Source organism: Schistosoma haematobium, chromosome 2 (assembly GCF_000699445.3).
Source record: "Schistosoma haematobium chromosome 2, whole genome shotgun sequence".
NCBI classification, from domain to species: domain Eukaryota; kingdom Metazoa; phylum Platyhelminthes; class Trematoda; order Strigeidida; family Schistosomatidae; genus Schistosoma; species Schistosoma haematobium.
Genome location: NC_067197.1, coordinates 40,610,488 through 40,628,762, shown reverse-complemented (window position 1 = coordinate 40,628,762; position 18,275 = coordinate 40,610,488). Strand labels below are relative to the sequence as shown.

The window sequence follows — 18,275 nt, the reverse complement described above, 5'->3', positions numbered from 1 at the left end:
TGCTCATACTTTAGGTACTGACTAGTAGTAGAGTCTAGCAAACTGAGACTCAATCCCAATGCCCGTTTTTAATGTGAACACCAATAATGTAATGTATCGGGGACATCAGGTTAACGAGCTATGAACATGTCGAAGTGTGCGACTCGAATCACACTGCTAGTCACTGGAATATATATATATATATGGGCAGTATAGTATTAATATACTAGTCAAACCTTACACGGGCTATGATTTACCTATCCAAACACTTGTCATCCAGTTTCATGACAATAAAAGCTCCCTTGGTTGGTAGCATAAATTTGCACAAAATTATTTACGTAATATAGAAAAAAACGTAGTGCTTGACGCAATATAACACCAAAAAATAACTCATAATAAATAAGACTTATAAAACAGTACCTTAATAAAATCAGATGTCTAGAATTCGTTCAAGGTAAAGTTGAATAATGACTAAATAAGGAGATAATGTAATTGAACATATATTCACCAAATGAATGGATCAGAGATTTAGTGTAGGATATCAAGTGTGTATTAGTGAGTTGCGAACTTTCATCGACTAATGTAATTAGGATATGTGCTACTCATACACTTAATTACCTTCTGTCTTGATGTTCAATGATGGTTATCATAAAAATAGAGTGAAACAAGTCTAAGTATGGTCAATAATAAATATGTATATATTTTTGCTATATCTTAGTGAGTAGAAAAATTGTATTTATGACATTTTGTGATTTGATCTAAGCCACTTCTCCAGAGTAAGTAAATGACCGGATCAAGTCACGAAACATCATGAATAGACTTTTCTACTCATTGGGATATAACAAAACAAAGTATAATTATTGTCAACTTTCTACTTGGTGTTCAATTTATTTGAAACTACCAGGTCGAACCTTGGCATTAATACCTGAAATGTATGGTCTGTTATAATCCTAACATGACTTCGTGAAACCATTTATGGTTGAGTCGAACTGTTATGACGGTTGGTGTCCAAAATCTTTTAGTGATACATGATGTGCTACGCGCAACCCCCCACCTACTTGAGTGGGAACACAAGACTAGACGAGAAAGTATATTGGGCTGCCGAATAAAATGCATATATATATATATATATATATATATATATATATATATATATAATCTCCGTCTTAGAAAATCAGTCCATTTCTTAGCCAATAATATGCACTTGTCCTTCAGATCACTTCTAATTTGCTCATCATATATCAAAAACGATATCGAAAAGCGGTCCATATAATAATCGTAGTTCCTGACCACGGAGTTTATGTAACATGGCTTAAAATCAATCTCGGTAGTGGTGGTACGATTTTTTCCTACCAACTGTTTTCCTGAGTTTCAATCTTGTTTCAAATATTTCGATACCCTGTTTCATTAGCTCTTTTCAAATTATTCTTCTAATGTTTTCACTTTTTACTATTCATTAATCCGGCTTGTTTAATTTTTGTCCTACTAATTTTCTGTCTCTGTGCTAATGTAAAATTTCACCATTTGTAATACGTCCTAATTTGATATGATAGGTTAGATTTCGTCAGAGATTTATATCAACTGTGAAACACTGAAAGCCAGAGAGTATTGAGTAAGTTTTTCCTATGTTTTGGAGGAGGGTTTTAGTGATTCGATGAAACAAATTTTTGGTCGTTAAAATCACTCTGATCAATGGACGGTAAGGAATGATAAAAAGTGTGGTTGGGTGATGGCTTCTCACCAAGCTGTATTCTTGACGTAATCCCTCAAATGATTCGAAATCAAAGACAAGGTCATTGTCCAGATCAATATTTTTCTCATGTAGCAAAATAACGTGCTTATGTACAAAATATGAACACAAAATAAACATGATAAAATGTAGGCGATTGAAGAAAGTCAGTTTGTAGGTCATCCACTTTCCAATCAATTGCGATATGACTTACATTTAATACTTACCAATCTTGTCATCATCTTATTGTTGAACTACTCAAGAATATGCACTCCTATATGTCCTGATATGATCAAGGTTAGAGGGCCAGCCCTCCCCCTAGAAATACTTTCACACAGGAATGGGTTTATATCCTCTGCTAAGGAAGTCATATTTACCACCTTGATGCAGCTGCACTGTTTTGGGGGAAAAGAATGAAAAGCGAACTTCTGGTACTTAAACCGTGTTAGTGAATACGGACGATGCATCTATAGCAGTTGGAAAACTTTTATTCAAAACCAGTGATGTACTTAGGATCTACGATCTTGTGTAAACAATGGTGTGTAGACCTATCCTGGTCACCGACTGCCATGGAACTACATCTGACGTTGCTCGTTGTGGATTATACTTCTATGTCAGAAGCTGGGAGGTGGCTACCTAAAATAACCACTTGCTTCATTATGGGTGTCCTGGCAATATCCCAACCCACACACAATTATGTTAGTAAACAGTTATGAATACACTTCTCCACTCGTTCGACTTAGCTAAACCAAACACCCCTCCTAAAAATTTAGTCCAATGCGGTCGATATCAATCTAATTTCAATTAAAGTCTCCATAAATCACGGCAACGGAACAAGTTGTATTGGTAAAATTCCAGAGATTTGTTGAGTAATGAATATCAGAGTTATTCTATGTGAAAGGTGTACTTTATGGTGGTTCGATTTGTCATATTTGTGTTTGTGAGTTTTTTTCTAACTACTTGAAGAACTAGGTTTGTTTGTGTTAGATAACCCTACGTATAAATCCTTTGTCTTTATTTGTCTCTTTTTTAAATCTAGGTGTGGACCTTGTAAAATTTTAGGTCCAAGGTTGGAAAATATAATGAAATCGTATATGAATTCTGTGCTACTCGCTAAAGTTGATGTCGATCAGTTAGATACTGTTGCCGAAAAATATAAGGTAAAATAGTTCTGACATTCAGGCTATTATTTATTTAATTTTTTGTTGTTTAGCATTTCAATTAATATGATACTGAGTAAATTTTAGACGTCTATATTGTTTTCTAATGAATCAAATGTCGGTTGTCTGAAGTAGCATGAAAACATGTGACGGTGACTTTATTGGTTACTATGTTCGACTTTCAATCATACTAGGTAATATGCTGGAATTCCACTCCATTTACTTCAGTTTGGGCAGCCTGATAAGATCATCAGCCTTCACAATTAATAGGTGGCTAAAAACCCAGCATATGAATCTGTACCTGGTAAGCCGATTGCAACATAAAATTGGTAGTGCTATTAATATTATCATTAATTATGAATCGATTCTGAAGGTCTTGAGTCCTGTTTCATGTCAGGGTTATAAGTGTATGCATTTGTAAACAGTTTCCATCTATGAAAAAACAACTGTCCATTGCTCTCCGATGTACAATGGTTGTGTAGTTGAAGTTTATCCTTGATCGTTTAATATTATGTGCGAATGATTTCAATTGATATAACTTAATGTCATCACCAGTAGCAGGTGTGTAAAAATACACTCCGTTCAACTGATAGATGATGACTACAAGTCCTTGTATATCAAACTTGTACATGATTAATGCATTACACAGCATCTGTCTATCAAATCATGGATTATTTCTTTCTTGTTTATTGTTATTTAGATTAAAGTTGTTCCAACTGTGATTTCCATCAAAAATGGCAAAGAAATTGAACGTTTTGAAGGAGCCAAAGAAGAGGAGTTCATTAGACGTAAGATAGAATATGTATTAGCGCATAATGGTTAGACGCGACAATTCAATATAATAACGTTTGAATTGATAATTTTCTTCAACTAATCAACCAATTAATAGATTTCCTATTGTTCCCTTGTTGTTAAATATTTTAGGATGTTTTATATGTGCATTTCCTAAAATGTATGATTGTTATATATGAAACTGGTTGCATTAAGTTTAAGTGTAACTATACTTGATCATTATTGTGTGCTTTTTGTTTCCTGTAATTGAATGATATCTTCAAACTAGTCATAGTTTAATGAATGAAAAATTATTGAAATAATCGTGTTTAGTTGCGACTGTTTATGGAATTCAAAGGTGTGTGTTATGCTTATTTGGGATTCGTCAGTTAAGTGTACGTGTCTTTCTGGAACTGCAGGGTAAGTAAGTAGTCCTGCGTTTAGGTGGATGGTTCTAGGTAGAGATGGTAATTCGGTTGATAAGATCAAATTCTTACTGACTGTGGTAGTCGAGATATATGCTACACATTTCGAGCTGACAAAATGCTATGCAAGCCAATATTGGGATAGAATAAAATAATAATAAGGCTGACCAAACCAAAATATAACGTCAATTATTGTTTGTTGGACTGAACTGTTTCCAAATGGTGGATACAATTCGCCGTCGATATCGGTGAAATCATCGTGTTGTGTGCGATATTTGTCAGTTTCTACAATCAATTACTATAAAGAAGTTGTATTCACCCTTTATTATCATTTAGCTTTTGAGTTTTCATCATGTTATGCGCTTCCTAATCTTCAATCTCAAAGCCAGATTTTGTTTACTAATGATACCATTAATTTAGCGATCTCTTTTTATACTTACCAATTTTAAAACTACGAAAGAAATCCGTTGTGTCATTAAGCAAAAGACGGTTCAGCGAAGAAAATTTCTTTTTTGACAACATCATTTACTAATCCTGCGGTCTTGCATCTTTAGTTAAGCAAATTATATCAGTCCACAGAAAAATATTACCATTAGTAAAGTTACAAAAAATCTGAGTATCAATTAAAGTTATATGATAGGGTAGCGCGAATCAAAATTAAGCATAAAATAGGTGTGGAAAATGTTATTCTCTTCCTTCTATTCTTCAGGTGAATAAATATATCAGAAACAGCTTACAGCGTATGAAGGGAGTGTTAGGACCATGGTAAAAGAAGCGATTAGAAATACCTCTCTTGAACACAAAAACAAGGGTCGAATTAATAAATTGCCAGTCTCCGTGTTAGGGGTATTTGTTATCCAACTCTTGATAGAATCAGTTCATCTTTATGAATGATTCTGAATAAAGATTCCGGTGAAGGGCGATGAGTGGAATCGGTCAGTGATCTAGAGATGGGAATGTTGACTGATTTGGATTGATTGGCGGGCGTAAAGTATACGGAGAAACCAGTCAGGATTTCTTGGGAAGTTCATTCTTGCGTAATGGATAGTATTAGTTTGTGATAAAAACCTCAATAATTTATCTATAAGGCTCGTTATTCGTGTTAAATCTGTTTGTCAATAATCCAAGTCTAGCGGCAAGCACTTAACCGTTTAACTCATAATCTGGCATTCGTTGGAATAAAAGTTTAACTTCAGTCAGTTCCAGATATTGGGCGGTTATTTTCCGATGTCATTGCTGGGTGACTGTCTCACCCCTGATAATGTTGAGCTCCACCGGTCACAGCTCGCTAGCACTTCGTGGATCGCCTCTTGAAATTAGTCACTGATGAGTCCTTGGTTATAAATGGTCTAGGGGGTTTGTAGAAGATTCTGAATTTCATAGTTAACACCACTGTCCTGGGTTCCATCCCAGACAGGATTGTGGATCTACACTCCTGGGGAGTCCCGTACTAGGAAGAAACATGTTCGGTGTTTCCTATTTTTAAATAGTGGTTTAATTAATATCAATCCGTGATGTGAACTATGAAACTTATTATTTATTAGTTATTTTTATCTTGTTCACTTCTGTTAATTAATTTCCCTATCTTTGTCTACCAAATAGACGCGCTGGATACACTGAACACTGTTTATGTTTCTGAAATGCATTGACTACTTTGACAATATATATATATATATATATATATATATATATTTCTAATTAGTTGTCGTTGAGTTGGTTGATATACAGTTGGATTAATTCAAATAAAGTTCACTTAATCTGGTGTTTCAATTAAGAAAATATTCTGTACGAACTTGGGTTTTTCACTGTAGTCGGCTGGCAGGAAGGAAGAAGATAAAGGCATTCTCATTCATTGTATTGAAGTTCAGGTTGCTAAAAATAAACTTAGTGTAAAAACCTTGCAATTGTTGACAGGGATGACATTTTCCGGGAAATCTTTTTAAAGATGATGATCTCTTTTGCTAACAATCACAAAATCAGCCAAAAATTTCTTCTGTTTCTCAAACTGATTCTGTTTGACTTACTGGTTGTCTTTTGAAAACACATTTCGTCCTCTAGATTATTTATCAATCTACAAGTCCTTTAGATATTCAGTAAACACAGAACAAAATTCATGTTACTGTAAATACTTGTAAGTTTTACATATTTCAGACTAATAGCCAGTGGCTTATTTGGTGAAATTTGGAGACATTCTATTATGTTTTACTAAAAATAAGGGTTTGCTACGAAGAATATAGGAAATATGAGACTTGATTAACTATTCATTGGTGAGTTTTTCTATATTGTTAATACAATCCTCGTTGTAAGGTATGTTATTACAATCCTGAGTGATTTATCCCATTTTTTGGATAGACTTTACTAGTTCAGGCAATATGTAACCAACGTGTCATTTTTACCTTCCGGATAACTCTACTCTCCTCATAGGAAATTGTAATCTTCAGTACATATACCAGCGAGACTCTAATTTAGGGACGACCTTTGAACGAATCTTAAATGACCTTGACAATTATTAGCCAATCAGAAGACAGTATAAGGTGAAAATATATTATAAGAAAGTAATGAATTACAGTGGATATTCTTCTTTTACATGATTTAAAAACTTGTTAAGGTTTGATAAAGGTTCAGAAGTTCTAAATTCATAATGCATACGATATAGAAACTCGTCCATACGGTTAGGTTAGGGTTGTTTCCTTGATAACTGCATGTCTTATTTTTCTAGTTCATGTGCTTAGAGGACTTGCTGTTATCTAACAGAAGTGTAAGACCCTTCCTGTATGTTTCTGTATGATTTGTGAAAGTCTCTTTGTGTTACGCTTTAATGTGAAGATGTCTCATATTCACTTAAATGTGAAGTCAGCACATTTTGATGCCGCTACCTGTAAACTCATCTACTACTTTGGTTCGTATGACGCTAGAATCACGCATCTTTATAATTTTTTAAATCTTCCGATGTTATTTTATGGTTCGTCTATAACTATCGTAATTTTGTCTGACTCAATCACTAAACTTTAGTGGTGGTTCGGTATTTGCAATAAATGATGACAGTTGACCACGATCCTCTTCACGCTTGATCCTTTGACATACAGCTCATTGGCACAAGATGCTTGAGGTGTTCTCAGCAATTTCTCAACACTAGTCAAACCTACACTACTCAATGGAGACAAAAAAACCTTTTCCCAGGAGTATCTGATCTATCCTTTGTTAGGTTGGTGGGTTTACTGATAATAGTTGGGTACGAAGTTGCCAAATTGAGTGATTGCGATTATTACTACAATTGTCACATTCACTAAAAAGACTATTCCTAAGCGATAGAGATCACTTATATTTGTTAAAAACGTGCATTGCTATTGAAAACTTTCATCGCTAACCTCTTGAGCGACGTGACAATCGTTTGTCCACCTCTGAACAAACATGAACCGATCTGTCCTGATTTATGTACATACTGACTAATCAGACTCGATTAAAAGGTTTTCCGGTGTTATAAATTTATACATACGAAGCTTATTTTTATTTCTGTTAGTACCGCTTGGTTACTGAGTTATTGTGTTTCGATTATTTGACTCTGTGGATGCGTTACTATCAATTCTACATTTACACAGCAGATTATTTCGGAATTTTAGTAGTTCCGGGCTTTTTAAATGGCTATGTCACTTAGTCAATATCGGCTTCGTGCTCCACCGGAACTACTGTATCTTGGCGTTATTTGTCAACCTTCATTGTATCTCAACAGTTTCAAATGTTCCTTATGATATTTCCCCGGCATTGCGAATCGGGAACGTCAAATTGGTCATAACATTGCGACGTCAGTACCCAATAGTATTTTTTGGGGGAGGATAGTGTTGCGAAGTCTATGATGTAAATTCTAGATATCAGTGGTTTTAGTACACAACCAACGTGGTGACTGTATACAGTTCCAGGACCCAACTTAGTCCGTTCCAAGCTGAGTTATTAGTTCTTATACTAATGAGTACATTGTAGATAGTTCAGAGCCTATATTCAGTACACTTTTGGACAGGCATTGGATGAAATTAAGGAGAAGACGCTCATTCGAATACAGAAACTTAGACTCCAATACAAGCTGTGGCGGATGCAGTATTTGTATGAACTCATAATTCCTTTGTCATTGTTGGCTACTTGATTTCGAATTATAAATACAATATGTTCGTTCGTGTTCATCTAGTACCTCTTAGTTATATTGTGTTATTTATGGGATTCCTAGCTTTTACTATTGTTTAAATACTCCTAATTATCACACCTTTATTGTTATTTTGGTTTATTTTGTCACTTATATCCTTCGCTCCATATCATATCAAATCCAACCTTTACACTCTAATAGGAATATGGTTCTAGGCCGCTAAACAAAAACCACGAAATGAAGTGAGTTCAAGTTGTCTTGTTGTTATCTAAACTTTATTCAAGCATCCGAGTATTAAATTCGTTTTTTGGCGAATAATTCAAGTTGTCAGGTAGAGTAGGTTTAAGGCATTAAAGTCCATGGCTAAAAATGGGGTCAACACTGTTTGACCAGTTGACAATATTTTCGAAGTGACCATACGTGTAGAATTTATTTGTTTTGTGAATTACGTCACAGAGCTTTACTCCACGAGGTAGGTTCTCTTACCGTAAAGGTGACAAAACACTGAATAATTACTAACTGCTTATCCCTCAAGGTTATTTGAAAACCTTAAAAAAATTCCTGTGTTTTGTAGACTAATTGTGACTTAAAGTTTTTGGCACTTTCACAAGCAATTGCTGTGACTTATTTAGTAAAACTTTTACGTTCATTTTGGTGATGGACGTATAAAATAAAATCCTTGTGATACAGTGTGTGATTTGCACGAACTGATGATTACTTTTTACTTGATTTCGTGCTGATTACGAATTCCAAATATAATAGGTTCATTTGCGCTCATCTAGTTCTACCTGCCTCAGATTGCACCAGTTTAGAAATTCTTAGCACACTAAGCCGAATATTTTAAATTATAATACTTGGGTCACGATGGAGTCAAATCTTGGATAGTTCGATATTAATCCAAGTGGGAAGACTGCATAAACCGATTCGAAATCTGGTGCATGACTAGAAATGACCTTTTATAAATGATCAATTCACAACTTATTTCCTGATGTTCATCGACAAAGAGCTTATAACCTGCTAAAGAGCCTGGTTTCCACAGTGATACCAATTTCATTATCACGTGTATCTCTTAAGGGGTTACTATTCGGTCATCTACATTGTGCTAGCTTTGGTGTGACAAAATGATCAGAAAGTTAAAACTTCATACTTGAACTACGAAAACGGACCGTGAAGAGCAATTTTGGAGATTGATTAAAAACTGAAGTTTGCGATTGGTTGCTTGCCGATGTCAGTATTCCGAATTTAGAAAGAAAGTCAACTGAGAAGTTCAAGCGTCTGTTCCAAGAAATTACAACAAACAGCGAAAATGTCTAGTAGTTTCCCCAGTCGTCATGATAAAATTCATTTTAGGTGTCGCTCAAACTCGCGTTCCTTTATTAATGGTTCTCATTCTCGTGGCAATATGGAAAATGATCCAAGAAAACACTGTAGAGCAGGTTACATAGGTGAAAACAGGTTTAATAAATGCTCACTTTGTAGTAAACTTCACTTTCGTAATTCATGTATCTGGCGTCGTGCCAAATGCGTTAAGTGTTGTAAAACAACACATATCAAATAGGTCAATCAAGCTACTCTACACTTTGCTACTAGTGGTGATGAACCCTGTAGTTCGTACTTTATTATGTTGGGCGTTTCTAATGATCATCTATATTTATCCATGATTTCGATAGTCAATGTCCGTATTCAGGAGCGATTATGTACCTTCTTTTGTTCATTTCATGATTTCATTATTGATATAGGCAGTATAGAGTCCATGATTTCATTCAAAAACTTTTAATGTTAAGATTCTAAGGCTGTAGTAAAACCCACTGAAGTTTCAGCATCGCTGACTACTAGACACATACTGCTCGTGTGAGGATGATCTGAATTGCTATTAAGAGGTGATAGTTCATATATACCTTGTGGGATTTGTGTTAGTGAAACAGGACCGTCAATACTGGATTTAAAAAACTTGAAAAGGCTTAAGACATTATCTTAATCATTTCTGGAAGGAATTTCGTTGTTTTAGTTAGATAGATGAGGATTCAACCTATAAAACTTCAAGTACAGTGTAATCTAGACTTTCTTTAAAGGCGATTAGTTCCTCATGGTCTCTGAGAAGTAGTACATATGATATTGTACGTATAAGTGAACTGATCCGATCTTCAACATGGGGTGGTTCTATTGTTACGCGCATGAAGTCTGATACTACTTCCTTCAAATTGGTTTAAGCTGCTGAATAAGATTATTCACAAACTCAGCGAGAAGCATTATCTGTGTTTTAGTTTGCTAAAAGACCTCATAAGTGTTTATTGGGAATGAAATTCACGTTTTTTGCAGATCACGCATCCGCATCAGATCACGAGTAGTAACGCCGTGCTCAACTTTTCTCGCAACCGCTAGCCAGTTTAGATCAATCACTGCTTGATGTATTGATAACCTATGAAGTATAATTTTGAACCTCCTAGCTTCTGAATTTCGATCTCACTGGGTGGGCATGATTCAATTCTAGAAGGTGTTGTCAAACTACAAATACTTGTAGCATCTTCATCGTTTAACCGACGTGATCTGGTACACCAACTCCTAAACCGTGAGTCTGTTCGTATTTGGAATTTCATATATCATTGCTTCAATTTAATTTTTACGTCGTGTTATTTTTTAGTGTTTTTGGTTTTATTTATTTATTTATTTGAACACATAAATATTGGTACAAGAGAGCGCCAATATATATGCACCACACAAAACAATGAGAATTTGAAGGGAAAGAAAAAAGTAAGGAGCGTGAAAAAAAGAGAACAATGACGAAGAGGTTGGTGTAAAGTAGTGTGGTAGTAATAATAGTAATAATGAGGGAACGGAAAGGCACAATCAGAAGAAATCTTTCAGTTAAGGGGGACACAACCACTTTTTATGGAGAAAGTAAAAGAAGGTTACAACAGGATCGCCACTGACTTCTATTCTGAGCCATATCTGATAACGTCTCCAGCCTCTGTGTGGCACCATCTCTCGGACCCCAGCCAGGGAGTCGAGAAGGACCAACACAAACCAGTCCTTTGCAGCTTTCTTCCATACCACGAGACCATGTCATGCACTGACCACCTCTCCGCTTTTTCCAACCAGTCCCATCGTCGGCAAATAATGCACGACGTGTAATTCTCTGGGACGACATTCGTAGAACATGTCCAAGTTACCGAAGTTGGTGTTTCAAGATGGTGACACCAGTTGGATTATCGTCTCTGTGCCCGAACACACGATTCCGAACCTTTGCATTACTAACATGGTGTTGCCACTGGATGTTAGCAATCCTTCGGAGACAGCGATGATCGAACACAGAGAGTCGTCTAACGTCCTCAACTCGGAGAGACCAGGTTTCACAAGCATAGAGCAAAACTGCTCTCACCGACGCGTTGTAGATCCGACCTTTTACAGCCAGACTGACGTCACGAAGGCACCAAAGATGGCCCAGACTGGCATAAGCCGCTCTGGCTTTCACTATACGTGCATTGATCTCATCACTCACACCCCCACAAGCACTTATGCAGCTACCCAGATACACGAACTTCTCAATTACTTCTATCTGCTCACCATCCAGGGTGCATACAAGATTAGAATCCTGCTAGTCTTGTAGAAGCAGTTTGCACTTCAAAGGTGCAAAGCACATACCATGCCTACGGACACTGATCACCAACTGATTAAATGCGGATTGCATGCCTTGGGCATTATCGCACAGTAAGACAATATCGTCCGCATACTCAAGGTCGAGAAGTCTTTCTCCAGGCAACAGATCCACACCGCCGTTACTTACATCCATCAGAGCTGTTTCCAGAATGTCATCGATGGCAAAGTTGAAGAGGAATGGTGAGATTGGGCAACCCTGCCTAACCCCACTGCTCGAATGGAACAATGGAGAGAGGTGGTTGTATGCCCTCACTCTGCCTGAGGTGTTTGTATATAGGGCTTTTAGGATGTTAATAAACTTCTCAGGCACACCCTTCTTCAATAGACAATCCTAGAGAACAGTCCTATCCAACGAATCGAAGGCAGCCCTGATGTCAAGAAACACTACGATTGTTGGCCTTTGATAAGTATGGCGATGTTCTAACATTTGGCGGAGGGTGAAGATATGATCAATACATCCTCGACCAGAACGAAACCCAGCCTGCTCCTCGCAAGTCAATCTTTCTCGGGTTTTGAACAACCTACAAAGTTTGACGGCAGCCAATAGCTTGGACGCAATCGGAAGTAGACTTATCCCCGATAGTTGTTACAGGAACGACGTGTACCCTTTTTAAAGATAGGGACAACTATCGACTCATTCCATGACGTTGGTACACTCTCTAACTCCCAGACCTTTGTAAACAACGCCGTCAGTTCCTTGGTCAGAAAGTCACCACCATCTTTAAAAATAGCCGGAGCTAAGTTATCTGGGCCAGGTGATTTGTAACGCTTCAAGAGTTGGAGTTCCTTGCGGACTTCCGCCTCATTTGGTGGATCAGTCGCCACCGGCCATGGAGGGCAGGACAGTCTGACCGATGTTGCCGGAGCAGCAGGCCAGTCGAACTGCCCTTCGAAAAATTCTGCCCACCGTCCAAGACGTCGATGGATGTTAGTGATTAGCATCCCATCATCCTCGCAGATTGTTTCGCTCACACCAGACTTCTTGCTGTCAGTGGCTCGGATGAGCTGGAAGAGCTTTCGGTAGTTACCAGATGCAGCTGCTGCTTCCAGCTCATTAGCACGCTTCGACCACCAGGCTTCTCGGTCCTTACGCAAGCTTTGCCCAATTTCAGTACGTAACTTCCTTCGTTTATGGTCAAACTCACGGTCACCCGGAGTAGACCGACGGGCTTCAATGAGTTGTAAGGAACCAGAAGAAACCCAGTGCTTAAAAGCGGGACGTTTCGCAAACCCACAACTGACTGTTCCCGCCATTTTCATGGCGTCATGCAATTGCAACCAATGCTCATCTATACTTTTCGGTGGAGTGGTAGCTAGCCTAGAGGCTAGCTCGGTTCGATACTTACTTGCAACAGAAGTTGCAACCAGCTTGCTAACATCAATCTTTTGGTGGCGGTCACTTCGTTGTCCACTGAAAAGTAAGGCAAGATTGGCGCAGAACAAGGCATGGTCAGAGTCCAGATAGGTACTTTAAAAGGAGCGGCAGTCTTGTACACAACCACTCTAGCGGTAGCTGATCGTGATGTGATCAACCTGAGTCCAGGCTTGGGATGCAGAGAGAGGACGCCAGGTGGCACATCGGCGATGACTGTGCCGAAAGTTAGTGCTAGCCAGAAACAGGTTGTGGTCTGTGCACAGTTGCAGTAGACGGTCCCCGTTATCTGACCTGTGACCAACGAGTCCCCATCGTCCACCTAAACGACTCTCTTCCGTGCCTAGACGCCCGACCTGAGCATTCACGTCTCCGGCTAGTACTACAATATCTGTCGAACGCACTTTCTGGAGAACAGATAACTGGTGGTAAAACTCATCATTGATTGCATCCGGGTTGCAATCTGTCGGGGCATAGGCGGAGATGACGAAAAGACATCGTTTCTCATTCCGATTTCTTCTCACTTTGATGGAACTCTCTAATCTAACAGCACATAACCGACTGTTAATGGGGATCCAATCGATTAGTGCTGCCTCAGCTCTAGCGCTTAGTGCGACACCAACGCCAGCAAGACCAGATGAAGATGCCACAGGGTCTCCGGATAAGCGCACGTAAAACAAGCTTTTCGAAGCGACAGATGGAGAGCGAATTTGTAGTACTTCACTAGAGTCTTGAATACGGGTCTCGGATAGACAGCAGACATCGGTATTAAGACTTTCCAAAGACATAGCCAGCCCTATCTGTTGTCCAACCTGCATAAGTGTGCGAACGTTGAAGGCAGCCAGTTTGAATGGTGCATGTGGTTTCAGAAAAACTGCTTCAGTACTCATATTCAGTGGTAACATGCAATTTTCAACCGGACAGTGACTCGAGAACGTTTAGATACAGTCGAATTTCCACCAAAGACGAGCCGCTGTATAAGTATAAAAGAGGGTGAATAATGTGGTAAATAATAATAACAATAATAATAATAATCATTTGATTGTTATTCGAAGCTAGAAAAGTAGTTTCCATAGATATAGAGAGTTCATTATTTGCGTGTGGGCAGCGATACTGCCCGGGTGCCCGGACCGAAGCAGGTGGTTATCTTGGGGGGCCACTCCCCGAGCCTTTGACCCAAAGTCTGATCCACAAGGCAGTGGAGCATCGTGAGGAGATGCAGTCCCATGGTAGCCGGTGACCAACAATTGGTTCACACGCCATTTGTTCCCGCAGGATACTGGAGCCCATATGCACCATTGGTCTGGGATCCGGTTAAAGCTCCGGACATTCGCTTTTCGTCCTCTCGTTTTCGTAAACAACACCCTCGCCACGAGAAGGCAATGAGTAGGACTTCTCGGGCAGAGGCTGTACACGTGTGGCCGCGTGAGAGTATTTCGAGAGGAAGAGCGGACTCTTCTCACTCTCGGCCGTACCAGGGCATTTGGGGGCAATGTTTTTGGATACTTTTCCTCCTCCATTCCTGTACTTCATATTCACCATGACTCCTAAGGTGCTTAAGATCAAGGATATGACACCACCCTCATTTCAGTTGATGCCATGCTGGCCGGACAATATCGAAACCTCGTTCCGCTACGCAAAGGCTGACTTTTACGAGTATGGCATCAACGGCACACGTGCACAATACCTCGCAGTAGTCAAGGCACTAACGCGCGAATTTAACAGGCACATAACACCTAGTATGTTTACAAGTGATTTCTCGGACCATTACGAAACTCTAAAACTGTCTATTCTGAAACGCGGAAATCTAACCGATCAACAAAGGTTAAATCCATTCATTTATTAACATCGATCTACAACACGGCTCAACAACGAACATGTTGTTACGAATGAGAGAAGTACCTGGTCGATGGACCTTCGATGATGGCCTGTTTAGACAGCTTTTCTTGTCTAAACATCCTCAACAGGTGCAAGCAGTGCTTGCCTTGTTTCAAAAAAACGCTGTAGACGAGCTGGTTGCATCTGCCAAACGCATTCTAGGAATCACTAAATCTTCTAACACCGGGGATTTTTCAGCCTGGGAAAAACATCAAACGACGCGGAATGACATTACGAAACTATGTCATTCGCTGACGTTACCTTCGTATTCGTATTGACCATAAACTTTCACGAACTCCTCGAAAGAGTTCTTCGCGAAAACGACCTGTTTCTATACCACGAGAGACAGATAACGCCGAGTGATGTTGGTATCACAATCAGTACGGAAAATCTCAAAATTGCAGAAAACCCTGCGAATTCTTGAGCTCTAGACCGACCGACATGAAAAACGTTTCGTGAGACTTCCCAGCCGACATATGTTGACAGCAATCATGGCCGGCGAACATAGCCGTCTGTTATGCGTCGCTGATGCGATTACGGAAGTTCGCTAACACTTAGACGCTGGCGCAGAAGTTAGCGTTCCTCTAGCAAATTCTGACGATCGACTGCACGAACCGGTTTTAAACTTTCAGGCGGAAAACGGAAAACCGATCTCCATATATGGCAAGCGGTTTGTCTATCTTAACGTGGGTTAACACAAACCGATGCACTGGATTTTCGTTGTTGTAGGTTTTTCTGTGCTAATCATTGGTATACACTTGCTGCAAGATCACAATTTACTTATCGATACTCGCAAACGGAGGTTATTATTATATATTTCTGCAAGGGCAGGTACACCCCATTTTTAAAGGCATGACCTACAAATTACAACATTCACTGGTTCACAGTATGCATCCCAAGCATTCGCTGTTAAATTAATGTAATCTATAAAAGTAAATACCAGTTCATTCGTTCACATATACTGAGTAGACGGAAACACCAATTTATCTGTTTGTGTAACTTTTTACGGTTGTAGATTATCTCCAGTTACAGTAAGGCACACGATCGATCCATACCACCAACAAATATTCGATGAGTACTCTGAGATATACCAGACGCAACCGAAATTGTCGTGTTCAACCAGCAGTTTCGCACATCACATCACGAATACAGGACCACCTATATCCTCGAAAGCGCGCCGCCTAGCTCTCGAAAAGCTGTGGTTACCTTGGAACGAATTCAATCACATGATAGATTTAGGGATCATTCGGCCGTCAAACAGTCCATGGGCATTTACCCTGAATATGGTCCCTAAAAAGGACAGCAAAAACTGGCGTCCAACTGGATACTATCGGCGATTGAATGCGTAAACCATTCTTGATCGATTTTCGTTGCCCCACATTCATGATTTGACAGCTACCATGAAAGGTACAGCTGTTTTTTTCAAAAATCGACTTGGTTAAATCATATAACCAGATTTCCATGGCTGCTGACGACATTCTTAAAACCTGTGTCACTAATCCTTTCGGTCTCTACGGGATTTCGTGCATGCCTTTCGGCTTAAGAAATGCTGCCCCAACCTTCCAATGGTTCACCGATGACGTTTTCCGAGATCTCAACTTCGTATATGCGTATGTTGATGACTACTCGATTGCAAGTCCGGACAGAGAATGCCATCTCCGGTATCTGGACTTTGTCTTCAAAAGCACGGTATTACTGTGAACATTCAGAAATGTTAAATCGGAAATGACTCACTATATTTCCTCAGAAACACTGTTGATGTTCAAGACATCCAATCTCTGCAAAATAAAAGTGGTGGTCATTCTTCATTACCCAGAACCGGCCGCAATCAAGCAATTACTCGCGCCCGAAGGACTGGTAAGTTTCAATAAACTTACCTACTTACTCCTGTTACCTCACATCTAGGAGAATAGGATGCACACCAGTGCTCTCCATCCAACCCTGTCCTGAGCAATCCTTTACAGTTGTTTCCAGTTGCTGTTCATCCTTTTTACATCTGCTTCCGATTCTCAACGTATTATGTTCTTCGGCCTTCTTCTTTTCCACTTCCCTACAGGATTCCAAGTTACTACTTGCGTCGTGATGTAGTTTGAAGATTTCGTAAAGTATGTCTAACACATTCCAGGCGTCTTTTTCTGATTTCCTCCTCAGCTGTAAGCGGGTTTGTTCTCCCCCCAGTAGGCTGTTGCTGATGGTATCCGGTCAACGAACATTCAGTATCTTACGAAGACACTTGCTTATGAATACTTTTACCTTTTTGATGATGGTTGTGGTAGTTCTCCACGTTTCAGCTTCAGAGATTAGAACTGTCTTAATATTCGTACCGAAGATTCCCAATTTGACATTGGTTGAGAGTTGGTTTGAGTTCTATATGCTCTTCAACTGCAGTAATGATGCCCTTACTTTGCCAATCATCCCCAGTACATTTGCATCGGATCCTCCTTGTTCATCAGTGATGCTACCATGGTACGTGGAAGAATTCAACCTCTTTCAAAGTTTCTCCACCAAGTGTGATTGTGTTGGTGTTCTCTGTATTGTATTTGATGATCATACTTTTTCCCTTTTTGAATGTTGAAACTCACTGATGCAGAAGCTACTGCTACACTGGTTGTCTTCATCTGGATTTGTTCATGTCCGCATATAGCTCACCTAGAGTTACTGCCGGTTCCAAGGCCGGCTAAGGCATGAAGGTTAGGCATCGGGTCGGCAATTCCATCCCGTAGAAAATAAATATTTCTAAAAAGACGACAACCAGCTATGAAGCACGATAAATGTTTAATATTTACTGTAATTTATTTATCTATTCAAAAATTTATGTTCTACAGCGTTCTCTTGCAAATTAAGATTACGTATCTCTATTCGTTTATATTCACAGGTAATTATTAATTGGTGCACACAGTAGAATATGACACAATCGTTTATATCCTATTTGTGTCTATCAAACCATCGTGAGCTATGAATTGTTTGTGATAATTATAATATTAATTATTATCATGACATTGGTTGCATAATAACTTCTATTAATCACCGATTTATACTTATCTGTTGGACATAAAACTAGATGACTGACTTCTACATTTTCCACATAAACGATATTTAGATACTTTAAGATTAATCCAGAACGTGAAAGAGGGAAGAGCGTCAAGAAATTGGTCATTAAAATGGACTA

General features: G+C 38.9%; 1 protein-coding gene across 1 annotated transcript in view; it reads left to right on the top strand.

The window, feature by feature from the left end:
* Nucleotides 1-18,275, top strand: part of TXN2 (thioredoxin 2) — a 28,021-nt gene that overhangs the window by 2,446 nt on the left and 7,300 nt on the right. The window contains exons 4-8 of the mRNA XM_051215201.1: nucleotides 2,748-2,868; nucleotides 3,569-3,656; nucleotides 8,401-8,441; nucleotides 10,519-10,768; nucleotides 17,982-18,054. Of these exons, the coding sequence (XP_051068393.1) occupies nucleotides 2,748-2,868; nucleotides 3,569-3,656; nucleotides 8,401-8,414 (223 nt within the window). The 3' untranslated portion in view covers nucleotides 8,415-8,441; nucleotides 10,519-10,768; nucleotides 17,982-18,054. The remainder of the gene's footprint in view (nucleotides 1-2,747; nucleotides 2,869-3,568; nucleotides 3,657-8,400; nucleotides 8,442-10,518; nucleotides 10,769-17,981; nucleotides 18,055-18,275) is intronic.